This window comes from Lutjanus erythropterus, chromosome 3 (genome assembly GCF_056507025.1).
Source record: "Lutjanus erythropterus isolate fLutEry1 chromosome 3, fLutEry1.hap2, whole genome shotgun sequence".
NCBI lineage: Eukaryota > Metazoa > Chordata > Actinopteri > Lutjaniformes > Lutjanidae > Lutjanus > Lutjanus erythropterus.
The window spans coordinates 25,031,480-25,050,910 of record NC_139319.1 but is presented as its reverse complement, the minus strand read 5'-3'; the positions used below and the strand labels follow the sequence as shown (position 1 = coordinate 25,050,910).

At 38.4% G+C, this 19,431-nt stretch overlaps 2 protein-coding genes across 3 annotated transcripts; both read left to right on the top strand.

Moving 5' to 3' along the window:
* The first annotated feature begins 542 nt into the window (after positions 1-542).
* On the top strand, positions 543-5,040 carry pld6 (phospholipase D family, member 6). The gene is made up of 3 exons (XM_084715575.1): positions 543-714; positions 1,196-1,425; positions 4,298-5,040. Exons 1-3 carry the CDS (start codon positions 545-547, stop codon positions 4,564-4,566), a joined length of 669 nt encoding a protein of 222 aa, XP_084571701.1. The 5' UTR covers positions 543-544; the 3' UTR covers positions 4,567-5,040.
* A 2,496-nt stretch (positions 5,041-7,536) lies between these two features.
* Positions 7,537-18,683, top strand: LOC146330100 (ras-related protein Rab-3D-like). 2 transcript variants are annotated; one of them, XM_084715572.1, is made up of 5 exons: positions 7,537-7,693; positions 11,189-11,422; positions 16,444-16,562; positions 17,550-17,674; positions 17,789-18,683. In XM_084715572.1, the coding sequence occupies exons 2-5, from the start codon at positions 11,189-11,191 to the stop codon at positions 17,974-17,976; spliced, it is 666 nt and encodes a 221-aa protein (XP_084571698.1). In that variant the 5' UTR covers positions 7,537-7,693; the 3' UTR covers positions 17,977-18,683. The 2 variants fall into 2 exon arrangements, with proteins under 2 accessions (XP_084571698.1, XP_084571699.1); XM_084715573.1 differs by having other exon boundaries at positions 7,541-7,724.
* Positions 18,684-19,431: the final 748 nt, after the last annotated feature.

The window sequence follows — 19,431 nt, the reverse complement described above, 5'->3', positions numbered from 1 at the left end:
TATTCAATTATAAAGTTCATATACTAACATACAATTTATGTGTGTTTTGTCTGACATGTTTGCAACAACATTCAAAAAGATTTCACGTGCAGTTGTACGTGTTCTATATTTCTATATATGATATACATGACCTTAGAGCACCAAATAATGATTATTTTTATAATCTGCTGATCTGCTCATCATTGTCTTGATTTGAGTTTTTGTTTTTGTCCATAAAATGTCAGAAACTGGTAACAAATCAAACCATTATGATTTCCCAAAGGGATTACAAACACACAGATACAAACTTCAACACAAAAATGTGCAACTACATAACATAGTGAAATGCTGCAAATGCTCAAAATTGAGAAGCTGACTTGTTTGAACACTACTAAATACACATGCAATACAGATAATATAATAATTATTTACTATTTATCTACCTGTATGAAAATATTCATAATCACGACCAACAAAACTCACAAAAACAGTTTTTGGTCATATATCAATATAAAAAGTTTGCATTATACCGCATGTTTGTTTTCTTATGTAGTAAATGCCAGTGATGTGGACGGTGAAGGTGGTCTGCCTGGGTGTGGTCGCTGTCTCTGTCAGTCTGGAGCTGATTGGCTGGCTTCTCCGTCGCCTCAGGCCTGTAAAAACCCTGAATGAGGTCCTCTTCTTTCCCTCAGAGATAGCTTGCATAGAACATATCTTCACTCCCTCTTCACCTTAGTAAGTAAAACACAATCACTGTATTGATTAAAAGGAATATATGATTTTCTCTGTAGTGATTTTCTGTTATGATGAATGCCACTAAAGCAAAAATTCACAGCCCCTGGATACTTTCAGTAAGTGGATTTAGTCAGTGCAGGAACCATTCCTCATCCTAATCATTTTTCACTTAATGGGACTATTCTTTTCTCCACTGAAAAAGTTTTTCACATAAAGTTACACCTAGAAAACCAAATTTAAACTAAACCAAATTTAAAGTATGAATAAAACCACTGGGGCTTGAAAACTATACACAGCTAGCTTATTGTAACAGCATTTGTTGCTCAATAGAACTATTGTAACCTTACACTTGGTTTCCTCACTTTCTGAACAACCTGCATGAGAGATGGAATATAAACAGAAAACATATTTGTTATACTCTATGGCAGATAAGCAGATGATACAGTAAGTAGCCATTTTCTCTTGTTCTCTTCTCCTCCAGTCCATGTTACTGCCTGTTGCCTCATGACCTAGAGACCTCTTTCTCCCGTCTTCTCCGACGACTCCTGTCTGCTTCCTCCTCTCTGGACTTGTGTGTCTTTGCCTTTTCCAACATGGACCTGTGCAGGGCTGTACTGACGCTGCATAGCAGGGGTGTCATCATCCGAGTCCTGTCTGACAAGGACTACGTTGCCGTCACTGGTTCCCAGATAGGGGTCCTCCGGAAGGCCGGTAAGGGAAACATCTGTTTATTCTTTGAATCACTGTGATTCATATGTCTTAATGCTGTGCAGCCTTTAAAGGGATAGTTCGGATTATCTGAAGTGGGGTTTTATGAGGTACATAGCTATGGTCAGTGTATTAACCACAGTAGATGTGGTAATGTTTGGCATGCCCCAAGTTAGGAGAAGCAATGAATTGCTTTGGACAGGGTCTGCAATAAAAGGTATTTTAGCCATTTAAAAAGGTCCACCTAAAATAAATATAAGTTAAATGTGTGCTATATATGGGATATTTTTAGTGCTTTACTTTGCCGTCAGACAGCCTCCTCTGTTGGGAAACTGCTGTTATATAATCCAAATATAATCTCTCCAAACCATCCAAACTCTGCAGGTGAAATCAGTAATTTTACACAGCAGAACACGGGAATTTCTTGTTTACTGATGCCTGGATCTATTAGTTTGTGTTACTGTATGACTTCGGTGAATCCGTGTTTTAAAAACAAGTCACACAATAACACAAACAAATTAACACATTGAGGCAGCCTTAGAGTAGCACCTCCTGTGGTCTGTAAAATAAAATTACTGATTTCACCTATGGAGTTCAGTTGGTTTACATACAAGGATATTTGGCTTATTTAACAGCAGCACCATAAAAGGTGAAATGAATTATCTTTAAGTGGTTAAAATGCCTTTTGTTACTGACCCTGTCCACTGCAGTACACTGCTTAGCATCTGTGCTGGTACTCCTCTCTGCTTCTCCAAACTAGGGGTGTGCTGACTGGCATCTGCTTTAGCTAATACACTGACTGTCGATAACAAGCTCATACAGCCCCACTTCATCCAATCTGAACTATCATTTGAACAGTGACTGAGATGAAATGCACAAAAAATTGCAAATACAAGCCCAGGGGCACATAGTTAATCCTTATAGAGATTTTACTTGTTAAAAAATGTCACACTAACCTCTGTGGGATCGTATTTATGGACAAATGTCAGTTGAAATACGGGAACAATGACTGTGGTCTCACTCACTAAAAGGTGCTCGCTCTGTGTGTGTTCTCAGACTATCAGTGTCATTGTCAGTAAGTCTCATAGGGTTTCATAGTGGTGAATAGAGAGATGATAGGAACTGTCTGGGTGAATGGAGGTTGCCACTACAAGCCCTCCTATGAGTCAGGGTAATCATGCTCTCAAAGCTCTGAAAGATTTTGTGCCACGTGTCAGACTCACACTGTCTCACTCTCTCTCCCTCAGTCCCCTGCATTTAATAAATTACTGCCGCTTCATATGGTTAAGTAAGGATTAAGTAAGTAAGAAATTGGCAAGCAGACAGCACATTTCATTAGGTAAAGTGTTTCTAAGTGTGTGTGTATGTTGACTGTAGACCTCATGAGAATGACTCTGGTACAAGGGACAATCATCTCCTCTTTTCATAGTGTATCTGTTACATTTTGTCATTGTCTGCAAAAACCTTTTATCCCCAAATAGCTAAATGTGACTGGCAGCGAAGCACAGTGCTCTGGCTTTGTTTGCTGTCACTGGTTGGGGTAGTTCAGAGTTTGCTTATAAAACAGGGAGATATTCACTGATGCACGCAGACTCTGAAAGGGCAGGGAAAATGATCTTAAAGAGACATCCTCTCTAGACTGTCCATGTCCTGGGGTCAAAACTGTGAAGACATCGACCTTTAATTTCCAGTTGCATTTAGTCTTTCCCATTGTTTCTGGCTCTCTTCACGTTGCGCTGAACATATTTTAAAAAGCCAAAAAGGCATTTACACAGAGCGGGGTCAAGGGGACATGTTAAGAGAAATGCTCAGAAAACTGACTCTTAAAAACACATTTCTGGTAATTGTTTTTCACTTGTTTTTAAATGCACTTAACCTTTCAAGAGAGAACTTGCACACCTAATCTATCTAATGACTCTCTGAGTTTAGTCTGCAATCCAATCTAAAAAGTAGTGGTCTACATATCAAATATACTACCACTGTAATGCTTCTGTGTAAGATCGTTTCAATTCTTCACAACTGAAAAGAAACGATACAAAAGATTAAAAAGCATTAAGTATTTGTATATTCCTCTATCAGAACAAAAACTGTTATTTTTAACTTATGAACTTTGTTTAAAATACCTGCTGCAGTAATTTAGTTAACTAAATTTTAGTTTTTAAGTTGCAGTACTCAGCAATAAGAGTAAAAGCTTTCAGAAGCTCATAGCAGATTCAGTAAAAAATGACAATTTATAGCTTGGTATGTTATTTTGTTGCATAAGAAAAAACATGATCATAATAAACATGCATATATGAGAAATCAGACAAGTAGAATAAATATAAAGGCATAGATTTAAATTGTTTGTCAGATTTGATACTGTAGCTCCCACGCTGCACAGTTTTTCTATCCAAAGAATTTCTTCTCCTCAGACTGGATAAAAGAAATACCGTAAACAAGTGTCTTATGATTTTATGGAAATGATGAAAACATTCATGTGACCTTAAATGGTACGTGCTGTGTGTTGTAACCTTTTAGTGGAATAGTGTTGTTGTGTGGTTGAATAGTCTATGAAGTGAAAGTGCAAAAGTTTAAATGCATTTAGATTTGTCTGTGCTTCTATATCACAACTCCTCAGGGTAGATCACCTCTGTCCACTAAGAAACTCTTAAACCGGTGTTTCGGTCTGAGAGGAGCTCTTAGGACTAAAGAGGAGGAATATTCATACATATTTTTGAACACCAACATTCACAAACCAGCTTTTGTAGTATTTACTCTACATTCCTGTTCATATTCTTCGTATACAAACCAGAATTTCATACCGGAGTTCAACACATCTTCAAGGCACTGAAAAATTATCGTCCACCCTCCTCCCTGTCCACCCTCTGCTCCACAGGGATCTGTGTGCGGTGCGATGTGGGCTCTGTGTACATGCACCACAAGTTTGCGGTGGTGGATGGCCGGCTGCTCATCACCGGCTCCCTCAACTGGACTCTCACAGCAGTACAGTGCAACATGGAGAACATCCTCGTCACTGAGGAGCCAGACCTGGTGCAACCTTTTATCAAGGAGTTCCACAGGTTGTGGGCTCGCAATGATCCGGCCAGACACCGCTGCTCGAATGACCAAAAACGTCCTCATGTTGCCACTAAAACTGAAGACTGAATATTGAGTTAGAGTTTTCTTGAACCTTTGAGGCAGAAAGAATCTCAACAGAATTTTAGGTTTTCTTGTTTCTTGTTGTGAGGAGCTTTGCTTCTGTTTCATCCAGTTTTGGAGAACTACTTTCTGTTAAACTGACAATTTAACTGTTCAAGATGATGGTATTTTATTTGAAAGATGTATCAGAAAACCTGTCTAGTTGTGAATGACACTGTCGTGTGATTTACCAGGTTAAGTCTGCAGTTAAGAGTTCCACTTTTTTTTTTTTAAATATTTTACAGAAACAATGACCTGTAGTCAGTGTTGAGGTAAGGCGAGATCCAGACAAGACCAAGACTTTGAGGGGTTGAGACCATATCAAGACCAAGGCAGGGCAAGACAGATTCAAAAACAGGACCAGACCAATGATAGAGTGAGGCATCGCAGAATTTACACACTGCTGTGTGTTAATTTTGGACTATGTGCTGCAGATGAACTCTTTGTAAATGAAGCGAGAGGTAGCCAAATTTTATTGAAATAAAATAAAGTCTTCCTTGTCTGAGGCAAGGCAAGACCAGGTAAAAATGTGATTCCCGTCGATTTAGAGATGTGACTGAAACTTTGAAAAAGTGGTCTTGAGTCAGAGACTCGAGTACTACCTTACTACCTGTAGTGCTCTTTGGCACACTGGGATAATATCTGCAACATAGATTTGGTCCAGTTTTTATTTTGTTTGTCCTTTCTACATGGTTGACAGGTTGACTTAATGCAACATTGCATTTACTTCTTTCCTTGTGGTCATTATATAATGTATAATCTATTACATGTTACATTTTCCCTGTTGGAAGTAAAGTGGTTAAATAGGCTAGCTAAGAATTTGAGTTTAATGTCTTTATTTAAAACCAACCTACTTCTCTCTTTGTGTATAATTCTAACTTACAGTGTCTGTAGGAGCCAGTGTATTTTTCAGGGTGTGTTACTGCGGTGTCAGGGACTGTTTTGCCAAGCACCAATAAAAAACCCTCTTCCACACTGCAGTTTTGGCAGGTCTGTTGCATCATTGCCCCGCAGCTGTAGATTTTCTCTTGCTCCAACATGATTCACTCTGTCTCAAATTCACAGAAAGGCCTTAGAGCACACATGGCACTGGTATCTTCAGTGCATAACAATACCATCCTTTTAGATTTGAAAAATACACAGGAGTTAGTCTGGTCTGGACATGATTCAATGTGCCTGTGTGCATGATTTCTCTGCATTGCTCACCAGTCAGGCCGATGCTTGTTGATGAAGGCCAGAACTGGTTTTGTCTGACTTAAGACTTGTAATATTAACAGTTTACATCTTGAAGTTCAGCGTACTAAATCGGATTGTTAGACACTGAATCAGCTGCTATACTTTATCCACGCTATAAGAGGCCAATTTAACAGCGAGATCATGAGTTTGGTTGCGTTACCAGTGCGTAACGCCAGCGCCATTCACACACAACAGAGCAGGGCCGCCTGAAGTTTACTATTAAAACTGCGTCAAGTACCCAGTGAGGGACACAGTGGACCCGGAAATGTGGTGATTTAACCTTCAACATAAAAGTTTTTTATGAAAAATAACATTTGCCTCTTTCTTGGGTATTTTACAGAACCAAACACCACAGGTTCCCATAACAACATAAATTGTGTTTTTTCTCTTTTAAATTTCTGCATGTAATGATTGGCGGGTGATTTTATGAATAATTTTAAGGGACACCCCATTAATCTTATTTATGATTAGGTAAATCAGTTGGTGTACTGACAGATTTTTGGCAACAATTTTGATCATTTATGAATTGTTAAAGTACCTTATCAACCAAGTGTCCAACATTTGGTGTTTTCAGCAGGGCCGGCTCAAGCCTCTATGGGGCCCTAAGCAGAATTTAATTTGGGCATTTGAATATATCACCTTGGACTCTGAGATGTTATAGGCATTTGTCACTACTTTCTGACAATGGTAGTGTCAAGTTCTAAAAATAATCACAAGATCAATATGACAATATTGACAAATGACAAAAAAAAGTTAGGGCTCCACAGTATAGATGCTATAGTATGCAGAAGATAGGTAAATGGTATTACACTACAACTTGACTTGACTCAGCTTTATTCATATCACACCTTTCATACACACATGCAGCCAAAAATGCTTCACATAGCAAAATGAAAACAATACAGACAAGAAACAAATAAAAATGATGAATAAAAAAATATTGCAAGAATAAAAATTACAGCAGTAATATAAATGATAAAAATTGATAAATAAAAGTAAGATACCCCTTGAAAAGTATTAATGAAAGGTGTATATCATCTTGAGTGTATAGTTTGTTAAATTTAATCTTTATATTTTATATTTTATATTTTGTACTTTTGTGGTGCTGTAACTTGAATTTCCCCTGTGTGGGATCAACAAAGTTTATCTTATCTTATCTTATCTTATCTTATCTTATCTTATATTATATTATCTAATGTAAAAAATAATGTAAAAACAAAAAAAAATTAAATTAAAATTAAAACTTATCTTGCATATCGCGATTAGTCGAGAAATATCAAGAGCTTGCCAGTTCAATATCCATAGGCAGGAGAATATGATTCTGCATGTTACAATTACTTATACTTGTTAATTATGCTTTTCTCTTTTATTTCACGTGCAACATTTACTATTTATTGTGTATTATATTGCATGTGATGTGTATAATATGACTTCTTGGTTTAGCAACATGATTGATCTAAAACGTAATGCCAATAAAGCTGCTTACATTGAAATTGATTTCTAGAGCTATGTTGCATTGCAGATATGCAAAATGCAAATCAAAGTGACGACTCAAACACAAACAAACAAAAGAAAACGCCACGACATGCCTCACATTTGCACTGTGTAAAACATGGTTTCACTCGCGGTTTTATTTTGAAAGTCTTCACAGGAAGTGGCTTGTATATACTCTGTCTGACTTGTGTGTGGTTACACGGTGGGTGTCCCGGTGACAGGCACATGCACAGTCTGGAGATCCGGGATCGGAGCGTCTGAAGAGGAGCGCCCAACAACAGCGCACACCCATCGGCTTCAGGTGGAGGTGGAGGACCGCGGGAAGGGAAGGACGGAGGAGACAGATTCATAAACTACATCCACGGTGAGGAACGTCCACACAGCATTCAGACACGGTGGGAGGTTTGTTTTAATGTCACCAGGTTGTAGTTGGGCTGCCGTATGGTAGGGCATTGTTGGCAAATTAGACTAACAGTCAGTGCAGCGTCTTCCCATATCTCAGAATGTAAACTTTTATATTTGTAGTTGTACATTAGGCTGGTTTGCGTGGAAATAATTAGTTTAATTAAGTGCCAACAAGTGTAATGATCCGATGTGTCTTCATGCAAACAGTAGCACAACCATTTCCATTAACTTCTACTTTAGTCCAGATGTCAACATCTGCTTTTAAGTCATCCCTTGTGTTATGATGCAACATGCCCTGTTTTCCTCTGCTAAAGTAAATGCATCCAACGTTAATGTGCCTCCACACACACCAGCTCGTACGTATACTTCATACTGATGGGTTGGCGCATGCGTGGTGTTGTGCTGAGTGTGTGTTGGGCAGCATGCCGGCCAGCCCCTCTTTATGATCGTGGAGGCAGTAATGCTGAGCTGGTCTCCAGAGAGATCACAGCAATCAGGGAGGAGTATGGGCTCTCTGACAGGGGAGGGTGGGGAAAGGGTGGATGAATGGAGGGTCCAGCCCACTTATGATGTAGAAAGATGGAGGAAGTGTGGAGAGAGGGTTAGATATGGATGGATGATGGCAGGAGGGATGCACAGATGGATGGATATGAGCAAGAGTAAAGGAGGATGTGTGTGTGCGTGTGTGTTTAAATAGGAGAGTCAGTGGGTCGATGGATGGTCAGATGGGTGATGTATGAAATATACAGGGAGGGGAGGAGAATCTATGGCCCCTCGCCCACCGCTCAGCATCCACTGATCTCATAAGTTCTGTAACTTGAGTCAACATGTGACAAATGGCCAGCGAGCGCAGTGGGTGACTGATGGAGGGTGAAACAGTGGAAGCAGCACGCCTCGGCCCTGATTCATGAGAGCGAAGAGGGATGAGGGAGAAAGACAGACCATTTTTAAAACAACACTTCCATTTACCCACATCAACATCTGCTCAGCTATTAGTGCGGATGAATTTCAGCCATGTGAGTGTGAACCTGAATTCTCAAATAGCTGAGATTCCTCACTCCTGACAATCGAACACACAAGTACTGTCTTACCCAGACATCCAATCTTTAAACAAGCCAGTATCAGCCAGGGGTATCTGGTGATAGCGCCAAATCACACTCATTACTCATGTCAAATTCTAACTCCAAGATGTGTTTTTTTTTCTCCTTCAGTTCCTTTAGCTGCATGCTCTCGCCAAGATAGGCGATTTATCAACTGAGGAAATTCTTGAAATACTTGTTGCATGTTATAAATAGGTTACAATACCCTGGTATAATAAGCCCGGACATGCCAGAGCCAGTACTCATCCCAGTACTTAGAATCTGGATAAAGTACTTGAACCTGCTTGAAAACACTTGACACACTTGACCCTTTTTTTGCTCCATTAACAGTTGAGCAAACATAGAACCTCAGTGATATATAGGGTCATATCTTAAGTAATAATAACAAATGTTAGCAATACAACAGTTAACTATCTAGCTAATGATCAACATAAATTAGATAGCTAGTTAGCTAACATTAGCTGACTTAAAATGTGATATATGTTGTTTTTACAGGTCCTCCAGCAACATCTTTAAATCATCTTCAAAATTTGTCCTTTTTCCAAAAATGACAAGCCACAGTGTGTTGTTTGACATAGATATAATTTCCTGGAGGCTTTTTAATGGTAAATTTCAGTCTATTAATGTTAATAATCACTTAATTTTAGTCAACAGGACTGTATTCACCGCAAAAAAAACTCTCCCTTGACAATGATTTCTTCGGAATCAAAACGTTGCTGTAATAAATTAAATATAGTAGAAACTATGATTTCAGTGTGTAGATCTCTTGTCTGACTTCTGCGTCAACTTTCTTCACCAGAATCACACCTGACTCTCTTTTCCTTCCACAATATTATGTCATCAATAAGGAAGGTACTGTGGGCTTTTTATTTTCATTTTTTGTTGAATCATTGTTGTCTAACTGAGCCCCAACTAATGATTACTATCAATAAATCTGCTGATTACTTTCTCCATCTGGCCCAACTCATTCATCATTTTGTCTATGAAATGTCAGAATCCAAGACTGTAGTTAAAAGTTCCCATCGCAACCTTTAAACACAAAGTGGTCATTTTGTTTGACTGTAGTCCAAAATCCAAACATTCTCCATTTCCAATAGCATCAAACGAGAAAAGAAGAAAATCCACACAATTTAGAAACTGGAACATGGAAACATTTGACATTTTTGCTTAAAATAAATGACTTTAAAATATTATTAAAATGCACAGGGGAAAGTATTATGAAGAGACATGACTGTCAAAACAGTAATGGTCCATTATTTTTCTCCTTTATGCTAGTTAATTTATTGGCCAACTCTTTCAGCTTTATTTCTTATTAGCATGTAGCATACCATGCACAGTTTTAAAATGTACCAAAATAGATAGAAGCAGATACAATAGTCATTAATCATGTGATGTACTTTTGTCCCAGCCTAGCTGCTGAACCTGTCAGTACCTTTGTACTTGTATTGTTCCTGTACATACTGTACCTTATATCCTACATCTATAGTCTGCTGCTGTCAAGAGTAATGTCATGATTCATTTCATTAACAGTTGATCTGTTGATAATTTTGTCATTTAATGATTGAAAGTGGGAGCAAGGGACTTTCATATTATGTTGATTTTGGAGGCCCAGTGGACAAAAGCGGTTTCTACTGTCATAACTACAAAATATATTAGCTAAAAATAAAACATATAATAAAAATTATCCAAAGAAAAATCTCGTCCTGCTTCTTTTTAGCTGGCTAACACACATTTGCCTGGGATCATATAAACAGGCTCTTCTGGTCTAAGAATAACTATATAGAAATAGTCAATGTTCCCACTGATGGTCTTGTTTGTTAATTCAGGTCATATTGACGTAAGCCTGAACCCGGAGCTCGAGGTGACATTTTTAAATGTCTTACTGTGTTTCACCAACAGTCAGAAACCAAAGATATTCAGGTTACAATGATATCAAACACACTGGAGAAGCTGGAATGAAGAACGTTTGGTTGATTTGCTGATGATGACGATGAATTTCTGCCAATTGACTGTTTTTTAATGAAAGATGGGGTAAGTGATTCTGGAGAAACATAGTTAATTATTGTGTCTCATTGTTTTGTTGAGTGGTTCGGCCCGAGCCACCACCCCAAAGCGTTGGTCTTTGATAACCGTAGAATGAGAATCAACAATGTCTTTCTCCAGAATCACTTACTTCACCTTTAACTAATCATTACAGTGCTAGTTGTTTGCATGGTACTTTTATGACCACAGGTTCCATATGAAACATTTCAAAATGATGGCAGATACTTTTTATGAACGAATTTGAGAGTCTGTTCATGAAGTTGGGGATCTGAAAAACCATTGTTCTCCGCTTGTCCTGCTTCATTTGACAGATGGCACTAGCCAGAGATCCAGGGGCGGGACAGGAGCAGAGAGATGCAGCCGACCAAAACTTTGACTACATGTTTAAGCTGCTGATCATCGGCAACAGCAGCGTGGGAAAGACCTCCTTCCTGTTCCGCTATGCAGACGACTCCTTCACTTCAGCCTTTGTCAGCACAGTGGGCATCGACTTCAAAGTCAAGACCATCTACAGGAGCGACAAGAGGGTCAAACTTCAGATCTGGGTGAGATGGAAAAAAACACTGAGACATTGACCTCTGACATGTGATGAAAAGGGAGGATTAATGTCTACTTGCTGGTGAGAGATGTAATTTAACAAACAGGTCTCTCAATACATAACTTTATGTATTTAATTCACAGTTTGACTGTGTTCAGGTTGCCATTTACAAAGGTGGAAAAATGTAGTTTTAGAGCTTTTCAGGTGCATCACATATTTTCTTCCAATGGACCAACTAAAGCTTTTTTTGTTTGTTTCCACCTTTCCCCAGGACTAGAAACATATGTATGGACTGGGGTCTGAATTAACTTGCGGGGAGGTTATTTTACCCCCAAGAAAGTCCCTGCTTCAGGCATTTTTTTTCCTAAAAGTACAGGAACTCTGGGAGTGGGGTTTGCAGTCCTGAACATCTCTGATTAGTTGAGCACTCGCTGCCTTTTATTTCAAGGACAGTTTTTAAAAATCTGCAGGATCGGGAATTGGCGACCCATAATGACAATCTGTTGCTTTATATGGTGTCATTATTGTTGTAGTATTGCGTGCATAAAGCAACCATTGCTTTTTCATATGCCAGTGGACTAATTTTACTTAATCTTGGCAGGTTTTTAGAATTTAGTAGTAATGGTGGGGGACTCAAGTCACTTGACTTAGCTCTTAGCCTTCATCTTGGACAAATTTGAGAACTTGAGATTTGCCTGACTAACACTGATAAAAGACTTGACTGTGACTTGACATTTATCACTTGACTTAGACTTGAGATAGACTTTTTATATATTTTCATTTTTATATATTTTATATTTGCATTTTTCTAGATATTGAGGAGTTTGTTTTGTTTTTGAAACATGAATGGGTGATTTCTAGCGCAATGCGTGCAAACCTGGCAACCTTCCAGGAAGTGGCAGACCAGCAGAGGCCAACACACGAGACAGCTGATGTGAACTGAGTGTGACTTGACTTGTGACTCACTTGACCTGAGCAATGAGTTAACTTGTCTTACTTGAAGACTTCCTTGTGAGTTGCACACGTGTTACTTACTCCCACCTCTGTGCAGTGGAAACGCCAACAACCACATGCTGAAAGAAACTTTTAGTTCTTAAAAAAGTAGATTTAAAGTGGCAACAAAGAACTTATATGTGTTGATTTTGGAAGCCCTGTGGACAAAAGTGAAGAAAGTGTGTCCACCACCACAAAATATAACATTAAAAAAATATCTAAAGGAAAACCACTTTTTAACTAACATAACAGCAGAGGAAAAAATAAATATCTGCTCTGCTCTTTGAGTAACAAATAGCAGTTCATAACATTGACAAAGGCCGTAATTATTCAGGAACGTTTGGAAAAGATCAATACTGTAAACACCCCCAAACTTTAAATATTCAGCAAAATATCAAAAGTGATCATTTACAGACAACGCTATGTGGCTCTTTCAGTTTATTGCAGTTTAAAGCAATATTTTAAAAATCAGTAGACTTTTATTTAATCTTGCTCTCATCGTTTTAACTGATTTGGACAGTGTCCTCTGTAGCTTGTTAAATTATTCTGGCATGAAAAAGAATCACAGAGCAAAGCTAATGAAAAATCCTTTACTTTCCTTCATCCTCCTGCTTTCAGACTGTTTACATGCACATAGTTTCTCCTCTGCAGCAGCAGGAAAGAGTGGAAGTCTGGCAGATAAGACCAGAACAAACTGATGTTTGCGCAGTGCAGGAGTTAAGAAGTCAAAGCTGGCAGACAGGGTTACAGTTCTGCCAGATTTAACCCTAATTATTCTGGTAGTTTTTTAACCTCTCTGATTATGTTCTTTTTGTAGTGCTACCAGTGGTCTTGTTTGCTTTGTTTAAATTGACATCACAAAGGGAAAAGGAAAAACAGAACTAGTCACCTTGTTTGGTCCTCTTATGAGGCTAATTTAACTCTCCGCACCTTGAGCACATAGCCTGGAGCAGGTTCTGTTGGACGAAAGCCATGTATGTACACACACTTTTAGTAGTGATATGGGTAGTTGGAAGTGGATGGCAACACTAGTATTTTTTGCATCAAAGGTGTTTGTATGTTCTAATCGTTACTGTGTATTTGACTGTGTTAATGCCTCTTCAAAGTGGAAACCTTCAAGCTTTATCTGTGCTGTTTGCGGGACTGAAAACGACATAGAAAAACTCTCCATTTAGTTTGGCCTAATTAATATCATTGAATTTGAATTTAAACCAAAAATCTTTTCATGTTTGAAAGAAATGATCTTGTCATCATATTTGTCATTCACTGCAAAGATACATTTTTCTTTACAATGAATGACTCTGAAAATTAGCAAGCCATAAATAATCATGATCAAAACATTCAATCACAAGCAAAGTTAATATGCACAGCTGGTAAAGTAAACCTAGTGATAATATTCATTGGTTGCTGTGGCTATAAAATAATTTACGCTTGATTTTATTGTGTCAATTTAGATGTGATGATAAAGGCTTTGAGTGTCTGGACAATTAGAGAAACTCCTGCACACTGTCTCACTTTCTGCTGATATATTTATTAAATACTGATGTTTCGGTGTAACCATTAGGCCTGTGCAGGAGTTTCTCTAAATGGTCTAGGTGCCTTGAAAGTGCTTGAAAAGGGTTTGAATTTTACTCTCATAAAGTTGTGCAAACTCTGATTACTGAACAATTAAAGTTATATAAATGTGCAGAAAAAAAAATCAAGGACTTTACAGATTTTTTCATGTGTCTGTGCTAAGGCGGGAAACAAAAAGCCACATTGATCAAATGGTCAAAATTGACTCACAATCAGAAAAGCCATACTTTCTTAAAATGAAGCACTGTGGTTACACCAACAGAGTAGCAATAATAACAAATATAATATATTTAATAATAAATAATACTGACAGCTTTCAGCTTAAATGCCAGTAAAACACAAAAACTCATCTAACATGAGAAAGAGCTGTTGTGTGATTGACTGTACCAACAGATTCAGCAAGAAATCAGAGCAATGTTTTTGTGCCAAAAGAAGCAAATCGACCACTGAAATTCACAGAAACGACTCGAATCCAGGCAATGAAATGTGAATCTGTGGTTGCCATTTTGTGTCAGGTATGTTTGATTTTGGGATAAAATCATACCTTAAGTTATATACTATATACTAGTATATACTAGTAGTAGTACTACTAATGTTACTTATCAATTAAATGTTTAGCATCTTTCATTTATATTCCGTGCAACAATTACGCATCTCATCCCACATCCTCAACACTGCTGTATGCTAACATGTCTCTTCAATAATGTCATAAAATAAAAAAAATATCGGTACAGGCCTGTCCATATACAAATAATAATGTCTTTGGTAAGTTGTAAGGATCACCAGCTGCCTTTAATTTGTGCAGATAATCATTTTTATTTTTACAGCCCTGCTGTACGATGTTTTGCCACTCAGTCCAAATGAGAGGGCGTGTCCTGCTGGGAAAGTGACATCAGTGCATAGCATCTATAAAGGAAAGAACCACAGATATCTGTGTAGGCTGCCTCCTGACATAAACAAGACTGAGGAGAACAAAAAATACCTAGCTGAGTTAATTTAAAAATATTAAGAGTCTAGCCAGCCTACTGCAGAGTCAGTGTCAGTTAAGAAAGAAGCTGTGAGGACCCTCCTCATAATTTCCAATAAAAAGTTCAGGAAGCTTTTTCATTCCTCCACCAGATAAAAAAAATATACTTTACAGAGCAAACAGGTTTGACAGACAATATATCAGCAAAATTGAGTATAAAACGCTGCAGTCTCTTTAATGTCAGAGCTGTAATTTACTGAGGTAATTAACAGCATTTACCTCTAAAATTCAACTTCAACCAAAGGCAGAGTGAAGAGTGCTTTTGAAAGCGTTGTTACACAACACAGGCTGTTTATCCTCGCCCCGTTCCCTAGTTTGCCCTCTTACACACTGCTGCCTGTCATGGCTGTGGCGTAAACTAATTTCTCACACTGTGGAGTTAATGACAGTTGATGTTTAACATCGTCCCCAGACGGCAGGGTTCATGAAAGATGCATGGCTTTGAGCTGCCGGAGCTGAATGTGCTTACTGCGCAGACTGACACCCAGGACAGATCTATTACTGAATGTTAGTGGAATTCGAGGACTCACCCACAGCACTGCTGTTAGATGAAAGTCATACATCTTTTTTTTTTTTTCCCCCTTTTTTATAGTAGCCTAATATATTCAGCGTAGCATGCCTTCTCTGCTCTGCTTAACAATGATACAGTTGCATATTTTTACAAGTGGAAAATGTTTTTGGCTGCTGAGCAACTTGAATGGGTTTCATGGGGCCGTTAAAACAAGCTCAGCTCATTTTGTAAAACTCTGCCCCAAAGTAACATCTCATGCACTGACTTACACAGTATGAGCCCTTTGACATATTCTGTAGACCACTGACGAGCGCTAAATCTCCACCCTCAGAGTGCATGACGTTAATATTTCATCTGACATTTTCTGGCTTTAAGGGAGAACATTTTAAACCTATTATTGAGCTTAATCAAGTTAAATGAAGTATTTCTTGGTGCAGTTTGCACCTTGCATGTATCCACATCAGGGGTGTCCTTTAATGCTTTAACAGTTCCCTACAATCAGACAAGGAAAGAATAAAAATGACATCTTCAGAACACATTTTTGCCCCTTAAGGCACAGCCACAAAGCAGGGAGCACATCCTGGTGTATTTAGAGGGTGTGGCAACAACCAACACATGACGAGACAGATTAACTTGTGTTGCAAGAGAGTTAATGATTCACCTTTCCTTCTCAGGACAACCAGGTTAACCATTTGTTTTCTTCCCGTCATGAATCTCTTTGTATTCAATTAAAGTATGTGTTGGAATTGAGTTATAGCTTTTATAAGGTTTCACCCAGACTTACAACCACATCTCGATCTCAAGAGAACAGCATAATCATAGTAATTATGCTACCGGGCGGAGGGGGGAATATTAAACACAATAAATGTCTCTGATCCCCAAAAAAGAGCCAGAATTTCTCAGATTTGTCATGTCTTTATAGGACACAGCAGGACAGGAGCGCTACCGGACCATCACCACAGCATACTACAGAGGAGCCATGGGATTCCTGTTAATGTACGACATCACAAGTCAGGAGTCGTTCTGCGCTGTACAGGACTGGTGAGTAGACCTCTGGATGTGACGTCATACTGTTAAACCGCTGCTTTGGAATTTTTTTATTTGTTGACGTCTTTGACCTGGAGACACGCTGCCCTTTTGCTCTGTGTTTATGATACAAGCTGATACCTGGGAGAAATTGTTCCATTGCTGAAGTAACAGGATATCACAAAGAAAAATAGCTTAAAACAATAGACAGTAAAAAGTTGTTCATATAAAAGCACATATCTGATGGTTTACCACCAGTCATTGTAATAGTAGTCAAAGTATGAAGAGTTATCAGCAAAATACACTTAAAGTAAAGTGTAAAGTAGTTGAATGAATATATTGTATGTGACTAGTTCCCAACCTGGGCAACCCGAACCCCACTAGGGGTCACCAAAGCACAGGCTACCTTAATTTTTAAGGGTTGAAAAACACTTAAAAATATATACATATATGAAGGAGGCCTGTATGTCTTAATTTCTGTCAAGAAAACTGAATTACATCATTGTTCTTAAACTTAAGACTATTATTTAAGATATAAACTAAAAACCAATCTCACAGGATAAGGACACGATGGAGACAGAAACGATATTCACAGAGCTGTCGCTCTCTGCCTAACAGCCTCATCCTGCATTAGAAAAGTACATAGCTAAAACAACCAAAGAGCTAAAAGAACATTGGCTAACCATCGGAGAGAAGAAAAGTTTTGAAAATAGATTATACAGACAGATAATTGTATTAAAAGTTACTAAAAATATCAGGAAAACTCATCTCAGATTTCACAGGAAATAATTTGCTCAGATTTCGTCCAAATTTCTCCTTTTACACAAATGTCCTGCCGTTATTACATTTGGTATTTGGATTAATTGTACTTTTACTCCATTGTAGTGGAGTAAAATGTACAATATTGGCATCTGAGATGTAGTGGAGTAGAAGTATAAAGTAGCATAATATGGAAATACTTAAGATTAGTGGTTGTAAAAATGTTTTGTTGGTGTTTTCCAGGGCAACGCAGATCAAGACGTACTCATGGGGAAATGCTCAAGTAGCGCTGGTAGGAAATAAGCTGGACTTGGAAGAAGACAGACAGGTCCCCACTGAAGATGCCCAGAGACTGGCTACAGAGCTCGGTAAGCCAACACACACTCAAACACACTTTTATCACCTGCTCAATGAGAACACACAAACCCAAACATCACCCAGTGGTCACTCCTAACTCGTCTTCCTCCCTCTGCCCTCTCCAGGCTTCCAGTTCTTTGAGGCCAGCGCCAAAGACAACATCAACGTGAAGCAGGTTTTTGACAAACTGGTGGACGCCATTTGTGAGAAGATGAATGAGAGTCCTAACGGCGACGCCAGTCCATTGGCCAATAACAAGGGAACTGACCTGAAGGAGACGCCCCGCAGCAGCACAAGTGGCTGTGCGTGTTGATAGCCGAGGACGGAAATTCACACAAAGCTGGTTTCACGCTCACACACACACACAGACACACACACAGACAGATTAAATCTATCATTGTGAATGTATTTACCATATGTTACTGCAACACTATCGTGGCTGCTTGGCTCCTTTTTTTCATTTGATCTTTTCCCAACTTGGTGGCGACTCTTCATCGTAATTTGAATGGGAACATTACGCTGAGATGCCAAAGAACAGCTGTGCCTTCTGCCCGACCCCTCTGCTTTATTCTGTCTGTTTAGTGAGCGAACAGCACCTGTTGCAGGTCAGGATGTGAATGAAAGGCATTGAACTAGATCAGCATGGCGTGGGGATCACTGTGATTTACTTGAGTCATGCTACCCCCTTGTGGGCATTGCATGAAAATGCATCACTGTGACTCTGTTACCGCACACTGTGTATCCTGTGAACTCTCCCCATGTGATCCTGCTGAGGAAGAAGGCTCGCTAACTGTTCAGTACAAAGTCAAACATACAAGAAAGGTGCTGTGTCATCCCAAGTCCTGTGTGCGCAGTCCAGACTTGTTTTGGAGGGATATTCTCATTTGCTTTTAATTTATATTTTTCTGTTGTTGTTTTTTTCTTTTTGTACCTTTAATGGTTAATGCAAGTTCAGTATGTCCTTTTCCAAGATTTATTGTGTCTCTTTAAAATTGAGATTAAAAGATGTGGATCAATGCATCATGTCTGTTGGTTTTCATTTGTGCATATTAATTAAATGGTGAACAACAACTGAACTATATGACATGTTTGATAGTTCTTCACAGGTTTCTACACAGTGCTGATATTAGTGATTAGTCACTACATTTATCACCAAGGTCTTTTTCAATTCATTACAGGGTTCAAAGTTAATGTTTTTTTTTTTTCACTTGTCTGGATTAGAACTCTTAAATCAATTTTTACTCTCCCCTGAACAAATTGTTTTATTTATTAGAGGTAATCAACTAACAGCAAAGACGGCTGACATGTTTATAGTTTCTACAAGACGTTTTTAACTGGTTATGTCTCACATTATTACCGATGCTTCTATATGACCTACATCAATTAACAAGACCATCAGAGAGTAGATCAGCTGTTTCTATATAGTTCTTCTATTGTCCACCAATTGAAAAAGTCTGTGTTTACATTTTCCCAGGCAAAGTTACAGTAAGAAATACTTTAGCCAGTCAAAATAAAGGAGGAGGAGATTTATATTTTTTTATTTGCATTTATGAAGAAAAACAGGAAATCTCCACTGAAAACATCATTTTCTGCCATTTTTTGCATGAAATATTACTTCAACGATTAATCAATTATCAAAATAGTTTAATAGTTAAATTCTTTTTTACCACCAAGTTACCAGATTTACTAGCCTACAATGCCATTTTACTTGCCCCAGGCCAGTGGGCAATCCTTTTTGAATAAAGTGTGTGTTTATTCCCAACATTAA